This window comes from Leucopleurus acutus (assembly GCF_964270905.1).
Source record: "Leucopleurus acutus genome assembly, chromosome: 5".
Classification (NCBI taxonomy): Eukaryota; Metazoa; Chordata; class Mammalia; order Artiodactyla; family Delphinidae; genus Leucopleurus; species Leucopleurus acutus.
This window is the reverse complement of record NC_139147.1, coordinates 127,177,303-127,200,351: the sequence shown is the minus strand read 5'-3', so window position 1 is coordinate 127,200,351 and position 23,049 is coordinate 127,177,303. Positions and strand designations below refer to the sequence as shown.

Genomic DNA, 23,049 nt, shown 5'->3' with positions numbered 1-23,049 from the left:
AAAATGTTTGCTAAATTGAGTTCTATTAACGTTGAAGTCTCAGGCCAGAGTTTGGACTTTACGAAGGCCCTGGCTGTGAGCTGGAGCTCGGCGGGGTTAATGATCAACTTTAGCAGTTTTCTGTGGCTAAGAATGTGAAATATACACCTTGTTCTTTGCTTTGAAGAGCTGACTATTAGCTGGGGAAACAGATGGACAAGCTCCCAACAGCTCAGTTCTAAATCCCTAGAGCAGTGGTTCTCAAACTCGAGCAACCATCAAAATCACCTACAGGCCATCTGTTGAAACAGATTGCTGGCAACATCCCCAGAATTTCTGATTCAGTAGGTCTTGGATGGAGCCTGAGAATTTGAAAGTTTGCATTTCCAGCTCGCTTTCAGGTGATGCTGAAGCCTGGTGCTCAGTAAGTGGTACATAATACGTCTGTGTTTGAATCCTGGTTCCACTACATCTCTAGTCCTGGCTGATCAAATCACTCTACCTCTCTGTGCTTCATTTGCTACATCTGTGAAATCAGGATAGTAAGCTAATGCAGGTAAATGCTTAAAGCAACACTTGGTACAGTGTTCAACAAACGCTGGTTAACTTTATTTTCTAAAGAAAGTGAGAGGACAAAACCAGGGGTCTAGATAGCCAGAGAAAAGCAAGGGCTAAGTCGCTCTTCTGTGCAGCCTGGTGGGCACAACATCGGTTGACCAGTCCCACACGACTCAGGGTGACGCCCTAGCGCAGCCTCGGGTCTCGAGCTCTCCTGCCTTTCTGCTAAACGCGCTCCGCACTCCAGCCCACAAGCTCCCTACATACCGCCGACGCTGCGCAGGCGCAGACCCCGCGGTGTGCACACGACGCACATGCGCACTCAGATGCGCTGGTAAAGCAAAAATGGCGGCGGCGGCGGCTATGCGCGTGGCGGCACCCGGAATCAGGCTCAGTGCTGTAGTGAGAAGTCTCCGGGCCGCGGTGCGCAGCGTGTGCACCCAGCCTGTCTCTGTTAATGAGCGCATCGAGAAAAAGCGTCAAGCCGCACTACTGGGAGGAGGGCAGCACCGCATCGACGCGCAGCATAAGCGAGTGAGTCCTAAAGGGGCCCCAGCCAGCCCGCTTCCGGCGGTCGCGACCTATCACAGCGTGAGCGGCTCGCGGCGTACGGGGCCTCCCAGCCAATCCGCGCGATGCCGCGAGGGGCGGGGCGGAGCCGAGGATGTTCACCTTGTGAACCTGTTGCCTTTCACTGGGGCAGGTAAAATCAGGACAAGCACCGTTGTGCTTTGTCACTGTCTGCTTTCCCTTTGTAATTTTAGACGGGTCTGGCTGGGCTCCAGCGGCTTACCAGTTAATAGCTATGAACTTTTGGACAAGTTACCCCTTTGGAGTCAATTTATTCTAAATAGAAGATGGTAATAATTCTCCCCTTGTAATGTTACTGGAATAAGATAGTGAAGCAATGATAGGCACTTAATTAAAAAAAAAACCTTGTTCTTCTCATGCCCCATGGAAGAGTGGTGGTAGGTTCTTGCTCCATTATGGAAGCAGGAAAATCAAGGCGTTTGGCAGGGGAAGTTACATGGGCAAACTCACATTCACCTGGGGTGGCTGTGTGGTGTGCGCAGGGAACTTGTGGAAACTCTGCCCCCCGAATGCCAGCCGAACCTCCTTTAGGATATCAGCGTGCTTGCTGGGTAGGAAAGACACCTTCGGAAGCAGGTGTTTTTTCCTGGGGTTGCTCAGGTTACTCTGAGAGTTTGGCCGGAGTGAGCAGCTGAGGCACTGCCACCCACTGCCTGGGGTACTGCGAGGCCCAGATCGGTGACTTGGGACTTGAAACGAGGCTCGCTCAGTGCGTCCCGGACACGTGTGAGTCTGGCCTGATGTGCTGGATGGGTTAAATAACCAACCTGGAAGATGCAAAAGTGAAATTTTTAGAGGTGAAGGATACTGAGGCATAAATTTACAGACGTGGGGGTAGTGGGGTCTTTAGTGAGGACATTTGCACTGGCCCTTTATTAACTCTAATTTGAGCGTTAATTTAGATGTTGTAAATGCCCATTTGACAAGAGCCTGAGTGTGACAGTTCCTTTTTGCCATTTGGGAGTGAGATGTAACTTTGGTTGAAAGTGTGTGGTGCCCGGAGTGCTTTCCCCGCCCTCCCCCGAGGTCCCTGGGGTGGCAGTGTCTGGGTTGAGGGAGTTTTATTATTATTATTTTTCGGCTGCATTGAGCGGCATGCGGGATCTTAGTTTCCCAACCAGGAATCGAACGGGTGCCCCCTGCAGTGGAAGCGGGGATTCTTAACCACTAGACCTTCAGGGAAGTTCTGTGAGGAAACTTTAGATTATCCTCTGGAAAGGCCTGTCAGTGCTCCCTGCACTCTTTCTGTTGGGGCCCATGGCTCAATCCCTCCCTGGAAGATCATCCCACCCATTTCCAGGCGGATCTTACTGGATTTAGATGCAGCCTCTAGAAACTGTTTTTCTTTTGCCAAGGCTGACTTAGGAGGCTTACTTGGTTTAAATCTCCTACCCCATACCCTTTTACACAATATTTGGACTACTTCCACAGGATAGATTCCCAGAAATGGAATTACTGGGTCAAAAGATACAAACATTTTTAACACTGATATATATTGCCAAATTGCTTTTTTTTTTTTTTTTTTTTTTTTGCGGTACGCGGGCCTTCCACTGTTGTGGCCTCTCCCGTTGCGGAGCACAGGCTCCGGATGCGCAGGCTCAGCGGCCGTGGCTCACGGGCCCAGCCGCTCCGCGGCATGTGGGATCTTCCCAAACCGGGGCACGAACCCGGTCTCTTGCATTGGCAGGCGGACTCTCAACCACTGCGCCACCAGGGAAGCCCACCAAATTGCTTTCTTGGAAACTTATTTTATTTTACACAGTAGTGTAGAGGATTACCTTTTTGTTTTAATACCACCTCACTGGCTTTGGCATCCTTCTTAAGGGGAAAATATAGCTAGTTAGAGGTTTTTTTTTTTTTTTTTTTTTTAACAGGGGTCGGGGATAGACAATGGGCCCTGTTATTGGTCTTGGTCTAAGGGCTTGGGAGCCTAAACAATGGAGGCTCTTGACAGGTTGAGGTCTCCAACGTCACCCTCTCCAAGAACCATTTTTTAACTCCTCTCAAGTGAGCTCTTTAGCACTCTCTGTCCCACTCTTTTTCTACTAAGCCACTCTCTGCTGTGGGGTTGTCTGTGTATCACAGTCACTGTCAGGGGTAGGGTCCCTAAGCAGGGCCCCCAATGTAGGAGAGGACCCTGGAGGAGGCAAGAGAAGTGTCCTTGGGGCTGGACAGGTGAGCTTCTGTGGGGCTCCTTAGAAGAAGCTTGTGAACCTAGGAGTGTAGCCTCAGACCCCTCGTGAAGCCTGCTTTAGTTTTCTATCTCCTGCTTCTCCGTTCTCCTTTTTACTGCTCCTTGGGTCTCCAGTAAATGTTTGTAGAACTCGTTATCTTGTTCCAAGGTCAGGCTCTCCTTACCCCCACTTCTCCTCTCTGCCTTTCCCTCCTACTCCCTTAATTTGCTTCCACAGTTAGTGGCTCCTGGAACAGCCGGTCTGCCCTGATTTCCTTACTGGCTGAATTCTACTGATAACACCTTTCTCTTGGGCAGGTTTATGGAATAGAGGCTTTCGCATAGGGTGAAGGCAAAAACTAGCCCTCCTGGCCCTCCCATGAGCACTCCTTGCTTACTGACTTTTGTCTATGATGACATCACTGAGCGATTTTTGTTGCATTTTAGGGAAAGCTAACGGCCAGAGAGCGGATCAGTCTCTTGCTGGACCCTGGCAGTTTTGTTGAGAGCGACATGTTTGTGGAACACAGATGTGCAGATTTTGGAATGGCTGCTGATAAGAATAAGGTATCTGTTCACAGTGGTGGTGCAGGCCTCCAGGTTTCACTTACCAGCTGTGGCCCTGCTGTTCGACACACTAGATTAATGAAGTCCTTTCAGGATTCAGGATGCATTGAAACATTTTCAAGTGTGGGGCCCTGGAATTGCAGAAGTGCCTCTTGAGAAGCACTGCTGGGACCTCCAGGTTCCCCACTCACCTTTGTCCACAGATGAAGGAATGTGGGTGCACTACTCATACCTTGTGCAGGGTGACTCTGGCCCAGCTCCCAGGGCTCCGGTGTGGGTTCACAGTTCTTGCTGGTATAGAATGACAAACTTAGAAGAAGAGTTGGGAATTTTTTTGGATGGTGTTCTGGTCTGCCTAGGCACCAGGAACCCCTAAAGGCTAACCAGTCACCTCTTTTGACATACTTTAAGTTTATGCCTTGGAGTTTTGGAGGTCAGAGTTACCAACACGTGTTCCTTCAGTTGGGTGTCTCCATGGTGCACAGAGTTCTTTGGACTCTCTTTTGGTCCATTTATTTTCAAGACTATGATCAAAGATTTGTAACCTTGGCACTAAACTTGCTGGCTCCATTTGAGCCATTATGGGCCACACAGTGACTGTCAGAATTCCAAGCAAAATGATAGGTTTGCCTTTTTAAGGTTTGGGGGTGGGATGTGTGGCTCTGTAGAAGTTGCCATGTTTTGTTATATATTCTCCTTCCTCCTGTGAGGGTTCAGTAGTGGCATCCCTAGGGAGGTCCCCTGATTAGTCTGCTGAGGCCCACTGAGGCCCAAGACTACAGTGTTCTGTTGATGAAGCAGTAGCCCAGTGCTTGCTGTTGCAGAGCTGAGGGGGGAAGCGGGGATTCCTTCATGTTCTTTATTCATATTGAATTTTAAGGAATTTGGGGTGTGGTTTTTTTAGGGGGAGTCTTTCCTTGGGGCATAACTACGAAATTAATTAAGAGAAGTATTTGGTTTTTTTAACTTGCATTTTTCTATTTTTCTGGTAGTTTCCTGGAGACAGTGTGGTCACTGGACGGGGCCGAATCAATGGAAGATTGGTTTATGTCTTCAGTCAGGTATTTCATACTCTAATTGGCTGAGGTTTCCTTGAGGGCAGAGCCAGGAACAAAATATGTGAGAAGAAAACAGTCCTGGGGAATGAAAACTTGCCTGTAGTTGGGGCAGGTGAGGGAATTACTTTGTTTCTTAGTGCATATGTCCAGAGTATTACACTATTATAATGTAATAGGGTGTTTTTAATTAGGGAGAAAGACTCCCTAGTCAGTGTGGGGGAGGATCACAGGGCAGTAGTCATCTAAGAAGTCCCAGGAACCAGGAGTTTATCCAAGTGAGTGAGAGTCCTCTTGGCAGGTTGGGTGCATGCTGGGAGGGCAGCTGTGTCCTGGGCAGATTGTGTGGACCTGAGGGAGTGCAACGGATGCAGCTTGGGCAGAGGGGATTTGACTCTCAGAGCCACAGGCCCCTTGAGTTTTAGGCTTTCGTGAAAGAGTTCAAACAGTTTTTGTTAGGCTGCATCAAGACATAGAGTTTCTTCACACGGACACCATAGGAGAATGTAGTAGGCAGAATAATGGCCTGCAAATATATCCAAATCCTAATCCCTGAAACCCGTGAATATGTAATTTTGCCTGACAAAGGGGAATTAAGCTTGCAGATGGAATTAATGTTACTAATCAGTTGACCTTAAAATAGAATAGCTTGGGTTATCCAGGTGGGCCCGGTGTAATCACAAGGGCCCTTAAAAGTGGGAGAGAGGCAGAAGGGGAGGTCAGAGTAATGGTATGTGAGAAGGACTTGGTCTGCCTGTTTCTGGCTTAGAAGAGGGAGGGAGGGGGTCATGAGGTGAGGAATGTAAATAGATGGTCTCTAGAAGCTGGAAAAGATAAGACAACAGATTCTCCTCTGGAGCCTCCAGAAAGGAGCATAGCCCTGCTAACCTTGATTTTAGCTCACTGAGACCCATGTAGGACTTCTAAATTACAGAACTGTAAGATAATGAATGTGTGTTGTTTCAAGCTGCTGAATTTGTGGTAATTTGTTATAGCAGCAGTAGAAAACTAACACAAAGAACATGTTGTATCCTATTTTTTGTTTGATTTTTTTTCTCCACTAAGAGACAGAAATATGTATATAATTCTAACTATTTAGTTTCTTTTTACAGATCTTAAAGGTGTAGAGCTTATTTAGGAACCTAGAATGTTTTCCAGGTTTGAGAGTAAAATAATTATACTTGATTATTTTAAGAGTTATTTAGACAGTACTCATTTGCTAATAGAATTACTTTTAAAATATTTTAAAACTGTGTTATAAATGTGTCTGCCAAATGCCTAACTAGAAGGGATCATCTCTTTTGTAATTTATGAGAGCTAGGCAAAGAATTGTATAGAAGGAACCATTAGTAAGATAGCTAGAACAAAGAAGGCTATTGTGCTTTCTGGGCACAATGTTCCCTTAACTATTAAGGAGATAACAAAAATTCATTGAATTGATGCTTCGGCGCACCCCTTATGCCCGTGGGTTTGGGTGGGAGTGAGGGGGAGGTGGAGATGACCGAGACAGTTCTTGCCCTGGAGAAGCTAATCATTTTGTAGGTAGAATGGGACAGAACAGGGGTGGCTACAGTTACCGATAGTCGGTGAGAGGTTCTGGGCAAGTGCCATGGGCTCAGGACAAGGGAAGGTCACATCCGGATCCAGGAAAGCTTTAGGGAAAATGGGGCATGTGAAGTAGGCCCTGAAGGATACTGAGGGGGAGGAGTGATGGGTCAGATTTTTTGTAGTGATCCCCCCAAATGTTAATATCTGCAGACATTGTTTTTTGCGGGGAGCTTCTGTTTTTCCAGAGAAGCAGTCACAGTCTTTTGCGTGATAATTGGCTTTAGATGTGTTCTGGGGGAAGGGGGTGGGGGGAAGGAGGGGCCAGCAGTGGCTCATCATTCACTGTACAGATTAGGCATCTCACCTGTTTTCAGCCTTGCCTTTGCTGCCTTTTGTGCCTGGGGATTGTGACTCCAGAAGCCCTCTGGTTAAGTTTCTTGAGAGAGTAAACCTCCTTTCTCCTCTCCAGGTGAAGAAGAGGCCCTGTGGGGTCTAACTGCTCCCAACACAGACTTCCTGTCAGTCTGCTTTCCACCGCACTTTCTGTGGTTCCTGGGCTGTCCCCTCCTGTGGTTACTCCCTTGGCAGGTGTAAAGGCTTCCATTTGCTCCAAGTCAGATATTCTTGTGCTTTCACTTCCCTCATTTGTTCACTCTCTCTTCTGCTGTTGTTTCCTCTTCCTTTTTTGTCCTCATGGGCTGAATGTGTTTTTAATTCCCTACTATCTTTTTGATGGGGATTTAGGAAGGAGGTCATTCCTACAAGAAGCTTTTTATATCAGAAGGTAATGAAAATCCAGAAGCAAGAAGAAGCAGTGAGGACTCATTCACTTCTTTCATCTCCTTTATCAAAACAGCAGATATTTCCTAGTAATAGAAATGTCTGTTTGACCTCCATAGAATCTGATTTTTTTGGGTTAATTCTGCCTGAAAAGTTTTCCTTCCCTCAGAGCTACAAGTCATTTTTGTATACAAAGACTAGGTCTTTTGCTCTTCACATTACATGAACTCCTTTTAAGACATTTTATTCACTATTCATTCTATGGAATACTTTATGTCACACTCTCCCCCTCATCTTTTAAACTTCTGAAAATCCTTTAAAAACTTCTATCTATGAATTTTCCATTTCCTCCTCCTGTTGGGTCTTCATCTCTGGCTAGTCACTCCATATTATTTTTTGATTTGTTTTCTTTTTAGGATTTTACAGTTTTTGGAGGCAGCCTGTCGGGAGCACATGCCCAAAAGATCTGCAAAGTAAGTATTTATTTTTTATAAATTTTCTTTTTTAAAAAAAAATTTTTATTTTATTTTTGGCTGCATTGGGTCTCTGTTGCTGTGTGCGGGCTTTCTCTAATTGCGGTGAGCAGGGACTACTCTTCCTTGTGGTGTGGGGGCTTCTCATTGTGGTGGCTTCTCTTGTTGCGGAGCGTGGGCTCTAGGCGCATGGCCTTCAGTAGTTGTGGCACACGGGCTCAGTAGTTGTGGCTCACGGTCTCTAGAGCACAGGCTCAGTAGCTGTGGCACACGGGCTTAGTTGCTCCGCGGCATGTGGGATCTTCCCGGACCAGGGCTCGAACCTGTGTCCCCTGCATTGGCAGGTGGATTCTTAACCACTGCACCACCAGGGAAGCCCCCAAAGTAAGTATTTAATATTGAAAACAAACTAAATACTTTCATCAGTCACATGGGGTGGGGCAGAGGTGTGCAGGATGTGGTGCTGACCTCAAGGTGCCTTCAGTAAAGGACAGGAGGTCTTAACATTTTTTGTAGCATGAATCCCTTTGGCAGGCTGGTGAAGCCGGACCTGCATTTTTTATATATTTTTAAAATTTAAAGTCTTTATTGAATTTGTTACAATATTGCTTCTGTTTTATGTTTTGGTTTTTTGGCATGAGACATGTGGGATATCAGCTCCCCGACCAGGGATTGAACCTGCACCCCTTGCATTGGAAGGTGAAGTCTTAACCACTGGACTGCTGGGGAAGTCCCTGGACCCGCATTTTTACACATGCATAAAGTAAAATGTAGGATTACAAGAGGTTGAAAATTAAAAAATCACATTTGTAATATATATGCTTCCTTATTAATGAATTAAATCGAGATTTAGCAGTGGATCAACTGCTATACTTTCAAAGTTGGCATGAGTTGAAAATGATATTTCAAGATATCTGCCAGAAAGTGGGACCCACCAGAAAGTGGGACTTTCCTGGTGGTCCAGAGGTTACGACTCCACACTTCCATTGCTGGGGGCACGGGTTCGATCCCTGGTTGGGGAACTAAGATCCCACATGCTGTGCGGTGTGGCCAAAAAAAAAAAAAAAAAGATATTTGCAGCAACTTTAATGTGGCATAAAAAATCTGTGGCTTCTATTAATGACAAAGTCACAGGTATTTCTAATACTGCTGTGGTTAATAAAATGTAAAATTTTCCAAGTTCATGGACTTCTTGAAATCTACTCACAGGCTTCTTACGGTTCTGAGGATCCCAAGTAAAGAACCCATGGTCTAGGTGGAGAATCCAGGTACTAAAAAAGCAGTGCAAATGATGGCATTTAAAAAATGCTGCTACAGATGAGATGCTCTGGTGGTGAATAAAAGTGTAGATCATATTTGGGGAGTTTTGGAATAAAGGTAGAGTTGATCTTTAGTAGCTGGGCAGGGCTTCCCTGTGTAATGGAATACCTAGCTTCTCCGTGTGGTCCTGTCATGTGTTACTCCTGAGACCTTGGGCCAATCCCTAAACTTTTAAACCTTCCTAATTTCCTCCACAATTTATTGCCTCTGTTGTGATTACTAAATGAGATAATGGAAGTGAAAGTGCTTTGTAAATTCTCAAGGACTGTTAGAAATGTTGCTCATTAGGCTGTCAACTACTGACCCATGAGGAAAATCTGTTTTATTAGAAGTAAAAGGGCTGGGCCTGGCCTCCAGTTAATAGATGGGTCCACATTTACTTTCACAAAAATACTGCTTTGCCGTTCTATCAGTTCAAAATATTATTTTGTTCAGTCCCAGGCTGAAAAAATACTACAGCCTGGGCCTGAGGCTCTAGAAGTGGTTGCCATGAACAGTCTTCGCCTCTGCAAATGGGAAGTGCTTTGGCTCTTGGCTGCTTGGGGGACTTTAATTAGCGGTTTAAATATCTGATTTTCTGTCTTCCACGAGGTACCCAATCATCATGTGGAATGGAGCCAGTGTTATGGACTCCTGTTTTGAAAAGTACACTCAGAACATTTTCCAGAAAACCACCATGGTGCTTTGTAAATGCTGTTTTTCATAACAGGGTCAGTTGTCTCACAAAAGATTTTTCTGCTATCTCAGATCATGGACCAAGCCATGACAGTGGGGGCTCCGGTGATTGGACTGAATGACTCTGGGGGAGCACGGATCCAAGAGGGAGTAGAGTCTTTGGCTGGCTACGCAGACATCTTTCTGGTGAGAAACCGTTAATAGAGAATGGAAGAGTACAGGGAGTTCTCTAAGCTGTGTCCTGGTCAGAGCTTCTCTATCTTACCTCATTGTGTCCTGTAGCTCCTTCTTGTGTCATTGGGGTGGCATGAAGGGTGGATGAAAAGCAAGAGAGATGGAGGTTCCTGGTGGCCTAGTGGTTAGGACTGCTGTGGCCCCAGTTCAATCCCTGGTCGGGGGAACTGGTAAGGTGGGGAGGGTTATCTTTCTTTTTCTTTCATAGAGGCCACTGATACTTATAGGGGAAAACAAAATTAAAGATTATTCAGAAGGGAATGTCACTTAAATAATTTTTTTTCAAAAGCAAGGAGTAGGGAATATAAAAGATTAAAATGAACTGACTTGCTAAAAATTGGGAATTTTATTATTTTAACTTTATTTTATATCAGAGTATAGTTGAACAACGTTATGTTAGTTTCAGATGCACAGCAAAGTGATTCAGTTATACATATACATGTATCTATAGAATTAACAGTTTTTAAAAAAAGCAGTGTTTTTTTTTTTTTTTTTTTTTTTTTTTGCGGTACGCGGGCCTCTCACTGTTGTGGCCTCTCCAGTTGCAGAGCACAGGCTCCGGACACGCAGGCTCAGCGGCCATGGCTCATGGGCCCAGCCGCTCCGCAGCATGTGGGATCTTCCCGGACCGGGGCATGAACCCGTGTCCCCTGCATCGGCAGGTGGACTCTTAACCACTGCGCCACCAGGGAAGCCCCTGTGGTTTTTTTTTTTTGGTTAAGACATTACAAGATCATTATACAAAGTTCAAGCTGTAGTACAAAGAAGAAAGAAATCCCACCATCACCCAAGATCCCACCATTCAGAAGCATTTGGTGAACATCATTTCAGATATCTGCTTTCTTACAGACTAAAAGAGAAAGAAATGAAAAGAAACACAAAAATTAAATACATTATTTGAAGTAGGAAGTGCATTGTGAGAGTATAGTAAGGGAGGTTGGGGTGAGGGAGAGATACTGCCAGATGTAAACTTGAGAGAAGGGACAGATCAGCATTTCCAGGGAGGGGAGGAAAGAAAGGACAGAGACAGGCAGACATTGTTTCTAATCAGGCCAGCTGTTCTTGTCATCCCCTGGCCTGCAGGCTTATGAAGGTTTTTATTCCCTGCCACTGCCCTTTGTGTTCAGTCAGAAAAATGTGTGTTTACTTTGTGTACGATACTCTGGTAGTTGTGGGAGCACTTGTGTACGTTGAGAAGCCACTTTATAGATCTTAAACCTACTTTTTAATCTTTAAACTTGAGCTCTAGGGGTAGCACACTGGGGAGTAAAGGCACTCCTTTATGTGTTTTACCCACATTCACCAGTTGTTTACATTTTGCCTGTTTGCTCTATCATTTTCTCTCCGTATGCACATATTTGCACGTTATATTTTTCTGAAACATTTGAGAGTAAATTGGAGATTGTGCCTCCTTTATCTCTTAAATCCTTCATTGTATATTTTCTAAGAACAAGGACATTTTTATATAAACAGAGTACAGTAATTGGGAAACTTAATATTGATTCATCAGTATTATTCTTATTCATATTTCATCAAATGATCCTAATAACGGCCTTTATAGTTATCCCCGCCCAATCCAGGATTAAGTACTGCCTTTAGTTGTCATATAACTTTAATCTCCTTCAATCTGGAACATTTCCTCAATTTCTCTTTGTCTTCTATGACTTTTGATATTTTTTTAAAACAGCTTTATTGAGGTATAATTTACGAAGCATAAAATCCATCCATTATAAGCATACATTTCAACGATTTTTAAGAAACTTGTGCAGCCATCACCACAGTCTACAATTTAGAATCTTTCCCTCCGAAAAGATCCTTCCTGCCTGTTTTCAGTCAATTCCTACCCAGCCCTAGGTAGCCACTGATCAGCTTTCTGCCTCTACAGTTTTTTCATCTCTCTTCACTTAAAATAATGTTTTTGAGGTTCATTCATATTGTACTGTGTATCAGTGATTTGTTTTTATTGCTGAATAATATTATATAGATATACCATATTTTGTTTATCCATCCACTAGTTGATGGACATTTGGGTAGTTTTTACATTTTGAATATCATAAATAATGCTGCTATGGACATTTGTATATAGTTCATCGTGTGGACATATGTTTTCATAACCCTTGAGTAGATTCCTAAGAGTGAAATTGTTGGATCAAATTATTGAACCCAAGTTCTTGTGCCCAATGCACAGTGAAGCCAAACAAACGGAAATGTCGGAGATTGGAGCGGAGAAAAGTTTATTGTAGGGCCAAGCAAAGACCTGAAATCCTCCATGGGTTTCAGGGAAGAGTTTTTAAGGGGAAGGTGAGGGAGGGTAGTAGGAGGGTGTGTGTGTCTGATTCGTTGGTGGTGAGGGAGCAGGGTGGTGTTTCAGGAATCTCAGTCATCAGCCTTCTGGTTCCAACCAGTCTGGGGTCCACATGCTTGTGCTCAGGGGGCCTGAGTTCCTGTAGAAGAACTCAGAGATATGTATCGAATTGTTACGCACATCCTCTGAGGAGGAACCAGGCCCAGGCCCCATGCCGCACTATTATTTCTTTCTGCAGTCCCTCAATCCCCTAATTAGTAACTATTTGAGTCTGCCCTTTGGAACTCAGGGAATGTCTAGGAGGCTAAAACCTTTTTCCTACAAACAAGAAATGGGTGACACAGAAAGGCTTTTGTACTTGGGAGGGCCTCACAGGGTCCTTCTCGGCTTCATTATAAGTTTATGTATAACTTTTTAAGAAACTGCCAAATTTTTTCCCAAGGTGACTGTACCCTTTTGTATTACCACAAGCAGTGTAATTGGGGGTTTCAGGTTCTCTCCATTCTTGTTGACACGTAGCATCGTCAGTCTTTTCCATTATAGTCATTTCAGTGGTAAGTAGTGGTATCTCTCCGTGGTTTTAATTTGCATTTCCCATCTCACTAATCCTGTTGAGTATCTTTTTACGTACATGGTAGTCATTTGTATATCTTCTTTGCTGAAATGTTTGTTCAGATCTTTTGCTCATTTTGTAATTGGATTTTGGGTAAGAGTTCTTTATATATTCAGGATACAAGTCCTGTATCAGATATATGATTTTCAAATTTTTTTTTACTAGTCTGTGGCTTTTTATTTCTTTTCTTTTTTTTTGGTAAATTAATTAATTTATCATTTATATTTGGCTATGTTGTGGGCTGCGTGTGGCTGCGTGTGGGCTTTCTCTAGTTTCAGGGAGCGGGGGCTACTCTTCATTTCAGTGCACAGGCTTCTCATTGCGGTGGCTTCTCTTGTTGCAGAGCATGGACTCTAGGCACGCGGGCTTCAGTAGTTGTGGCATGTATGCTCAGTAGTTGTAGCTCGCGGGCTCTAGAGCACAGGCTTAGTAGTTGTGGCACACGGGCTTAGTTGCTCCACGGCATGTGGGATCTTCCCAGAGCAGTGCTCGAACCTGTGTCCCCTGCATTGGCAGGCGGATTCTTAACCACTGCCACCAGGGGAGTCCCTGTGGCTTTTTATTTCTTAATGGTGGCGTTTTAAGTGCAAAAGTTTTAAATCTTAAAGTCCAGTTTATCAGTTTTTTTCTTTTGTAGATCATGCTTTTATTCTCATATAAGAACTGTGCTCAATACAAAGTCATGAATATTTTGTCTAGTGGTTTTGTTACCAACCAGGGTTCTTGGCCTCCTTAATCAATAGAAATTGGTCAGAGGCCAGACAAGAAATTCAGGCAAGGCTTTATTGGGGCCCCTGCTGCAGCAGGAGGGAGCGAGAACAAACAACAGGTTCCCTTGCTTGCTTGCTCACTGAGGAGGGTGCAGGCGAGCTTTTTCATTACATGGGGTGAGGATAGGGGTGTGTCTGGGAGTCGGGCTGGAGGGGTGGCTTAGGTGGTCTGCCCACCCCTTAGGTGGTGTGGTGTGCAGGGGGCATGTGCAGTGCCCTGCTTTAGCTCCGGGCTCTTCAAAAGTGGCAGTTGCATTTTTTGGTCTCTTTGTATCTCTTGTCCAGAATTTGCCCTGATTGCACCTGCATGCAGTTACTTTTAGTCCCATGTAGTTTTCTTGTATTTTGTTGCTCGAGGAGAGGTGTGTCCAGGTGCAAGCACTGCAGCACTGCAGCAAAGGGTCCCAGCTCCCAGCCTGTCTCAGTTTTTTTTCATGAGGTTTTATAGGTTTTCGGCCTTCATATTAGGTCTGTGATCCCTTTTGAGTTAATTTTTGAGTATGGTCTGAGGTCAGGGTCCAAATTCATCCTTGTCCCACCACCATTAATTGACATGACTGTTCTTTCCCTACTGAATGGTCCTGGCACTTTGGTGGAAAGAAAATCAATTGACCATAAATATAAGGGTTTATTTCTTGACTCAGTTTTTTTCCATTGATGTATATGCTTATCCTTACATCAGAAGCACACTTTCTCTTCTGATAGTCTTATGATGTGTATGTTGGTACATTTGATTTCCCACAGGTCCCTCAGCCTCTGTTCTTTTTTCCTTTTTTTTGCTGTTCCTCAGAGTTGTGGACTTAAAAACTGTTCACAAACTAAAAGTTGTGTCAACTTAAAAATAAATGCACAATGTGAGAGTTGTGAGTTAAGTTTTACTTGGGGCAAAATGAGGACTGCAGCTCAGGAGACAGCATCCCAGATAGCTCTGAGAAACTGCTCCAAAGAGGTAGGAGGGAAGGTCTGAATATATGTGATTTTGGTGAAGGGGGAATACATGCAATCAAGCACATATTTCTTGTAGAAGTTTTCTGCTAGTCTCAGGAAAGTTACTGCTAGTCACAAGGAGCAGATGTCACCATGAAGGATTTTAGTGTTTTTCTAGATATGAGGAGATACAAGAATTGGGCTCATAAAATTGGCTCCTGAAAATATCTAACTTTCTGAAGACCTGTTCTGCCTGTTTTTCCCATAGCACAGAGTTCCTAATTTCAGCTTTCTACCCTGAACTCCTTTCGGTGGGGTGTTGAAAGTCAGCAGCTGCAAATGCACAAGACTTAATCCTTGTAGAGGTAGATGGCAAGTGCCAATTGTAGTTGACATTTAAAAAAAAAAATTGTTTTTTTATTTGGTTGCACCAGGTCTTAGTGGTGGCAGGCAGGCTCCTTAGCTGCGGCTCGCTGGGCTCCTTAGGCGTGGCTTGCGAACTATTAGTTGCGGCATGCATGTGGGACCTAGTTCCCTGACCAGGGATCGAACCCAGGCCCCCTGCATTGGGAGCACAGAGTCTTATCCACGTGCCACCAGGGAAGTCCCTAAACTTAGACATTCTAAATGTACAGTTCAGTTGTATTGAATACGTTCATAATTTTATGCACCTATCACCATTGTCCATCTCCGTAACATTCTTTTTTTTTTTTTTTTTTGCGGTATGCGGGCCTCTCACTGTTGTGGCCTCTACCACTGAGGAGCACAGGCTCCGGATGCGCAGGCTCAGCGGCCATGGCTCACGGGCCCAGCCGCTCCGCGGCATGTGGGATCTTCCTGGACCAGGGCACTAACCTGTGTCCCCTGCATTGGCAGGCAGACTCTCAACCACTGCGCCACCAGGGAAGCCCATCTCCATAACTTTTTAAGTGTCAATTCTTTTTTTTTTTTATGTTTTTTAACATCTTTATTGGAGTATAATTGCTTCATGATGCTGTGCTAGTTTGTGCTGCACAACAAAGTGAATTAGCCATATGCATACATATATCCCCATATCCCCTCCCTCTTGCATTCCCTCCCACCCTCCCTATCGCATCCCTCTAGGTGGTCACAGAGTGCCGAGGTGATCTCCCTGTACTATGCAGCTTCTTCCCACTAGCTAGCTCTTTTACATTTGGTAGTGTATATGTCAATGGTATTCTCTCACTTCATCCCAGCTTACCCTTTCCCCTCCCCGTGTCCTCAAGTCCGTTCTCTACGTCTGCATCTTTATTCCTGTCCTGCCCCTAGGTTCTTCAGAACCATTTTTTTTAGATTCCATATATATGTGTTAGCATATGGTATTTGTTTTTCTCTTTCTGACTTACTTCACTCTGTATGACAGACTACAGGTCCATCCACCTCACTACAAATAACACAGTTTCGTTTCTTTTTATGGCTGAGTAATATTCCATTGTATATATGTGCCACATCTTCTTTATCCATTCATCCATTGATGGACACTTAGGTCGTGTCCATGTCCTGGCTATTGTAAACAGAGCTGCAATGAACATTGTGGTACATGACTCTTTTTGAATTATGGTTTTCTCAGGGTATATGCCCAGTAGTGGGATTGCTGGGTCGTATGGTAGTTCTATTTGTAGTTTTTTAAGGAACCTCCATACTGTTCTCCATGGTGGCTGTATCAATTTACATTCCCACCAACAGTGCAGGAGGGTTCCCATTTCTGCACACCCTCTCCAGCATTTACTGTTTCTAGATTTTTTGATGATGGCCATTCTGACTGGTGTGAGGTGATACCTCATTGTAGTTTTGATTTGCATTTCTCTAATGATTAGTGATGTTGAGCATCCTTTCATGTATTTGTTGGCAATCTTCTTTGGAGAAATGTCTGTTTAGGTCTTCTGTGCATTTTTGGATTGGGTTGTTTGTTTTTTTGATATTGAGCTGCATGAGCTGCTTGTATGTTTTGGAGATTAGTCCTTTGTCAGTTGCTTCATTTGCAAATATTTTCTCCCATTCTGAGGGTTGTCTTTTCATCTTGTTTATGGTTTCCTTTTCTGGGCAAAAGCTTTGAAGTTTCATTAGGTCCCATTTGTTTATTTTTGTTTTTATTTCTATTTCTCTAGGAGGTGGGTCAAAAAGGTTCTTGCTGTGATTTATGTCATAGAGTGTTCTGCCTATGTTTTCCTCTAAGAGTTTGATAGTGTCTGGCCTTAAATTTAGGTTTTTAATCCATTTTGAGTTTATTTTTGTGTATCGTGTTAGGAAGTGTTCTAATTTCATTCTTTTACGTGTAGCTGTCCAGTTTTCCTAGCACCACTTATTGAAGAGGCTGTCTTTTCTCCATTTTATACTCTTGCCTCCTTTATCAAAGATAAGGTGACCATATGTGCATGGGTTTATCTCTGGGTTTTCTATCCTGTTCCATTGATCTATATTTCTGTTTTTGTGCCAGTACCATACTGTCTTGATTACTGTAGCTTTGTAGTATAGTCTGAAGTCAGGGAGCCTGATTCCTCCATCTCCATTTTTCTTTCTCAAGATAACTTTGGTTATTCGGGGTCTTTTGTGTTTCCATACAAATTGTGAAATTTTTTGTTCTAGTTCTGTGAAAAATGCCAGTGGTAGTTTGATAGGGATTGCATTGAATCTGTAGATTGCTTTGGGTAGTAGAGTCACTTTCACAATGTTGATTATTCCAATCCAGGAACATGGTATATCTCTCCATCTGTTTGTATCATCTTGAATTTGTTTGATCAGTGTCTTATAGTTTTCTGCATACAGATTTTTTGTCCCCTTAGGTAGGTTTATTCCTGGGTATTTTATTCTTTTTGTCGCAATGGTAAATGGGATTGTTTCCTTAATTACTCTTTCAGATTTTTCATCATTAGTGTATAGCAATGCAAGAGATTTCTGTGCATTAATTTTGTATCTTGCTACTTTACCAAATTCATTGATCAGCTCTAGTAGTTTTCTGGTAGCATCTTTAGGATTCTCTATGTATAGTATCATGTCATCTGCAAACAGTGACAGTTTTACTTCTTCTTTTCTGATTTGGATTCCTTTTATTTCTTTGTCTTCTCTGATTGCTGTGGCTAAAACTTCTAAAACTGTTGAATAATAGTGGTGAGAGTGGGCACCCTTGTCTTGTTCCTGATCTTAGAGGAAATGGTTTCAGTTTTTCACCATTGAGGACTATGTTGGCTGTGGGTTTGTCTTAAATGGCCATTATTATGTTGAGGTACGTTCCCCTCTATGCTTACTTCTGGAGCGTTTTTATCATAAGTGCGTGTTGAATTTTGTTGAAGACTTTTTCTGAATTTATTGAGATTGTCATATGGTTTTTATCCTTCAATTTGTTAATATGGTGTATCACATTGATTTGCATATATTGAAGAATCCTTGCATTCCTGGGATAAACCCCACTTGATCATGGTGTATGACCTTCTTAATGTGCTGTTGGATTCTGTTTGCTAGTATTTTGTTGAGTATTTTTGCATCTGTGTTTATCAGTGATATTGGCTTGTAGTTTTATTTTCTTGTGACATCTTTGTCTGGTTTTAGTATCAGGGTAATGAATGAGTAGAATGAGTTTGGGAGTGTTCCTCCCTCTACTATATTTTGGAGGAGTTTGAGAAGTATAGGTGTTAGCTCTTCTCTAAACGTTTGACACAATTCGTCTGTGAAGCCATCTGGTCCTGGGCTTTTGTTTGTTGGAAGATTTTTAATCACAGTTTCAATTTCTGTGCCTGTGATTGATCTGTTTATATTTTCTATTTCTTCCTGATTCAGTCTCAGAAGGTTGTACTTTTCTAAGAAATTGTCCATTTCTTCCAGGTTGTCCATTTCATTGGCATATAGTTGCTTGTAGTAATCTCTTATGTTCCTTTGTATTTCTGCAGTGTCATTTGTTACTTTACTTTTTTTTTTTTTTTTTTTTTTGTGGTACGCGGGCCTCTCACTGCTGTGGCTTCTCCCGTTGCGGAGCACAGGCTCCGGATGCGCAGGCTCAGCGGCCATGGCTCATGGGCCCAGCCGCTCCGTGGCATATGGGATCTTCCCGGACTGGGGCACAAACCTGTGTCCCCTGCTTCGGCAGGCGGACTTTCAACCACTGCGCCACCAGGGAAGCCCAACTTTACCTTTTTCATTTCTAATTCTGTTGATTTGAGTCTTCTCTCTTTTTTTCTTGGTGACTCTGGCTAATGGTTTATCAATTTTGTTTATCTTCTCAAAGAATCAGCTTTCAGTTTTATTGATCTTTACTATTGTTTCCTTCATTTCTTTTTCATTTATTTCTGATCTGATCTTTAAGATTTCTTTCCTTCTGCTAACTTTGGGGTTTTTTTGTTGTTATTTCTCTAATTGCTTTAGATATAAGATTAGGTTGTTTATTTGAGATGTTTCTTGTTTCTTGAGGTAGGATTGTATTGCTATAAACTTCCCTCTTAGAACTGCTTTTGCTGCATCCCATAGATTTTGGTCCATCGTGTTTCCATTGTCATTTGTTTCTAGGTATTTTTTGGTTCTAGGTTTTTTTCCTGTAATTGATATCTAGTCTCATAGTGTTGTGGTTGGAAAAGATACTTGATACAATTTCAGTTTTCTTAAATTTACCAAGGCTTGATTTGTGACCCAAGATAGGTCTATCCTGGATAATATTCCATGAGCACTTGGGAAGAAAGTGTATTCTGTTGTTTTTGGATGGAATGTCCTATAAATATCAATTAAGTCTATCTTGTTTAATGTGTCATTTAAAGCTTGTGTTTCCTTATTTACTTTCATTTTGGATGATCTGTCCATTGGTGAAAGTGTGGTGTTAACGTCCCCTACTATGACTGTGTTACTGTCAATTTCCCCTTTTATGGCTGTTAGCATTTGCCCTATGTATTGAGGTGCTCCTATGTTGAGTGCATACATATTTACAATGGTTATATCTTCTTGTATTGATCCGTTGATCATTATGTAGTGTCCTTCTTTGTCTCTTGTAATAGTCTTTATTTTAAAGTCTATTTTGTCTGATATGAGAATTGCTGTTCCAGCTTTCTTTTGATTTCCATTTGCATGGGATGTGTTTTTCCATGCCCTCACTTTCAGTCTGTATGTGTCCCTAGGTCTGAAGTGGGTCTCTTGTAGGCAGCATATATATGGGTCTTGTTTTTGTATCCATTCAGCCAGTCAATGTCTTTTGGTTGCAGCATTTAATCCATTTATATTTAAGGTAGCTATCAATATATATGTTCCTGTTCCCGTTTTCTTAATTCTTTTGGGTTTGTTATTGTAGGTCTTTTCCTTCTCTTGTGTTTATTGCCTAGAGAAGATCCTTTAGCATTTGTTGTAAAGCTGGTTTGGTGGTGCTGAATTCTCTTACCTTTTGCTTGTCGGTAAAGGTTTTAACTTCTCTGTCGAATCTGAATGAGATCCTTGCTGGGTAGAGTAATCTTGGTTGTAGGTTTTCCCCTTCCATCACTTTAAATATGTCCTGCCACTCCCTTCTTTGTTGTGGAGTTTCTGCTGAAAGATCAGCTGTTAACCTTATGGGTATTCCCTTGTATGTTACTTGTTGTTTTTCCATTGCTGCTTTTAATATTTTTTCTTTGTATTCAGTTTTTGATAGTTTCATTGATGTGTGTCTTGGTGTGTTTCTCTTTGGGTTTATCCTGTATGGGACTCTCTGCTTCCTGGGCTTGATTGACTGTTTCCTTTCCCATGTTAGGGATGTTTTTGACTATAATCTCTTCAAATACTTTCTCAGATCCTTTCTTTTTTTATTCTTCTTCCGGGACCGTTATAATTCGAATGTTGGTGTGTTTAATGTTGTCCCAGAGGTCTCTGAGACTGTCCTCAATTCTTTTCATTATTTTTTTTTTATTCTGCTCCTTGGCAGTTTTTTCCACTATTGTATCTTGCAGGTCACTTATCCATTCTTCTGCCTCAGTTATTTTGCTATTGATTCCTTCTAGAGTATTATTAATTTCAGTTATTGTTTTCATCACTGTTTGTTTGCTCTTTAGTTCTTCTAGATTCTTGTTAAATGTCTCTTGTATTTTCTTCATTCTGTTCCTGAGATTTTTGAACATCTTTACTGTCATTATTATTTTATTTTATTTTATTTTTAAAAATTTTTTGCGGTATGCGGGCCTCTCACTGTTGTGGCCTCTCCCGTTGTGGAGCACAGGCTCCGGACGCACAGGCTCAGCGGCCATGGCTCACGGGCCTAGCCGCTCCATAGCATGTGGGATCCTCCCGGACCGGGGCATGAACCTGTGTCCCCTGCATCGGCAGGCAGACTCTCAACCTCTGCACCACCAGCAAGCTCTACTGTCATTATTTTCAATTCTTTTTCAGGTAGGTTGCCTATTTCGTCTTCATTTATCTGTTTTTTTAGGTTTTTACCTTGCTCCTTCATCTGTAATGTAGTTTTTTGTTGTTTATTTTTTGTTTTTTAGTTTTTGGATAGGTGGGGCGGTATTCCTGTCTTACTGGTTGTTTGGCTTGAGGCATCCAGCATTGGAGTTTGCAAGCAGTTGGATAGATCCAGGTCTTAGTGCTGAGATTAATACCTCCAGGAGACCTCACTCCGATTAATATTTGCTGGGGTCTGAGGTTCTCTGTTAGTCCAGCAGTTTGGACTCAGAGCTCCCACCACAGGAGTTCGGGCCCAGCCTCTGGCCGGGGAACCAAGATCCCGCAAGCTATGTGGTGTGGCAAAAAAAAAAGAAAAAAAAAAAAGAAAAGGAGCAAAGAATATCAAAGAATAAAAAACAAAATAAGGGCTTCCCTGGTGGCGCAGTTGTTGAGAGTCCGCCTGCCGATGCACGGACACGGGTGCGTGCCGCAGTCTGGGAAGATCCCACATGCCGTGGAGCGGCTGGGCCCGTGAGCCATGGCTGCTGAGCCTGTGCGTCCAGAGCCTGTGCTCCGCAACGGGAGAGGCCACAACAGTGAGAGACCCGTGTAACGCAAAAAAAATAAAAAAATAAGATAAAATTAGAAACGTAAAAAATATATTAGGAAACATAAAAATATAATTGAAACAACTACAACAAGGTAAAATAAAACCACAACAGAAAAAATAGAAAAAAATTGGGGGCACGGGGGGAACAAGCCAAAAGGAGAGAACAGTAACAAAGTATGAAGAATAAAATAAAATTGGAAAATAAAAAATGTATTAGGAAATATAAAAATATAAATGAATCAACAATAGTGAATCAACAAGGTAAAACAGTACCCCAATCTAAAAGAGGAAAAAAGAAAAAGAAAATAAAAGACTTGGCTCTTGGGGCGGAGTTTAGGAGGGGTGGAACTTAGGCAGGGGCCGGGTTTAGGGTGGGGTGGAACCTAGGCCAGTGGCGGGGTGAGGTCTGAGCATGAGGCAGGGCCTTTGCTTAGGACCGTGTCACTGGGGGTTCCTCCCATCCGCTTAGGTGTCTGTGGTCCCCCACCGGTGCCTAGTAGGTGCCCTAGTTGTGCAGAGACACGAATTCTGTGTCCTCCTAGTCTGCCATCTTGACTCCCCCCTCTGCCGAGTACTTTCTTGCTTCAGTTTCTGACATATCCGTTGCCCCGGGCCATCGGGTGGGCTGGTTCCTGACTGGCGTGCATACTCTGTGCTGGTGGTAGCCTGGAATTCCGCACCTGGAGAAACTTTTCAGCTAGCGGGGCAGCCGTAGGGAGGTGGACAGGGGCCATCTCCATAACTTTTTGTCTTGCAAAACTGAAACTCTATACCCATTAAACAGTCACCCCCCATTATCCCCTCTGCCAGCCCCTGGTAACCACCCTTCTACTTTGTCTCTATTATTTTGACTAAATAACTTAAGTAAAATTGTACAGTATTAGTCTTTTTGTGACTGGCTTATTATTTCACTTAGCACAATGTCCTCCAGTTTCATCTATGTTGTAACATGTGACAGGATTTGCTTCCTTTTCAAGGATGAATAATATTCCGTTGTATAGATATACCACATTTTGTTTATCCATTTATCTGTTGATGGGCATTTGGGTTGATTCCATGTTTCACCTATTGTGAGTAATGCTGCTATGAATGTGGGTGTACAAGTTATCTCCTTGAGACCCTGTTTTCCATTCTTTTTGGTATATCCCCAGAAGTAGAATCTCTGGATCATTTGGTAATTCTATTTAAAATTTTTTGAGGAACTACCATGCTGTTTTTCACAGCAGCTGTACCATTTTACATTCTTACCAATAGTGCACAAGGGTTCCACTTTCTCCACATCCTCACCAACACCACTTGTTTTCTGTTTTTTTGATAGTAGTCATCTTAATGTGTGTGATGTGGTATCTCATTCTAGTTTTGATTTGCATTTCCCTAATGCGGGTGATTTTGAGCTGGAGGGGGAGGAGCTTGCAACAACGGGGTGAGGTGTAACAACAATGGCCGCCTCACTTCCTAACTTCACCTCTGATCAGAATCAACAGCCAGCTGTCGGAGCATAGGTTTGCGATATTTGGAGG

The 23,049-nt window shown here is 43.0% G+C and overlaps 1 protein-coding gene across 1 annotated transcript in view; it reads left to right on the top strand.

The window, feature by feature from the left end:
- Positions 1–882: 882 nt before the first annotated feature.
- PCCB (propionyl-CoA carboxylase subunit beta) overlaps positions 883–23,049 on the top strand; it is a gene marked incomplete at its 5' end in the record, with an annotated part of 90,504 nt that continues 68,337 nt past the window's right edge. Inside the window, 5 exons of the mRNA XM_082840031.1 lie at positions 883–1,071; positions 3,749–3,868; positions 4,861–4,929; positions 7,668–7,724; positions 9,792–9,905. Coding sequence (XP_082696157.1) covers positions 883–1,071; positions 3,749–3,868; positions 4,861–4,929; positions 7,668–7,724; positions 9,792–9,905 — 549 coding nt within the window. The remainder of the gene's footprint in view (positions 1,072–3,748; positions 3,869–4,860; positions 4,930–7,667; positions 7,725–9,791; positions 9,906–23,049) is intronic.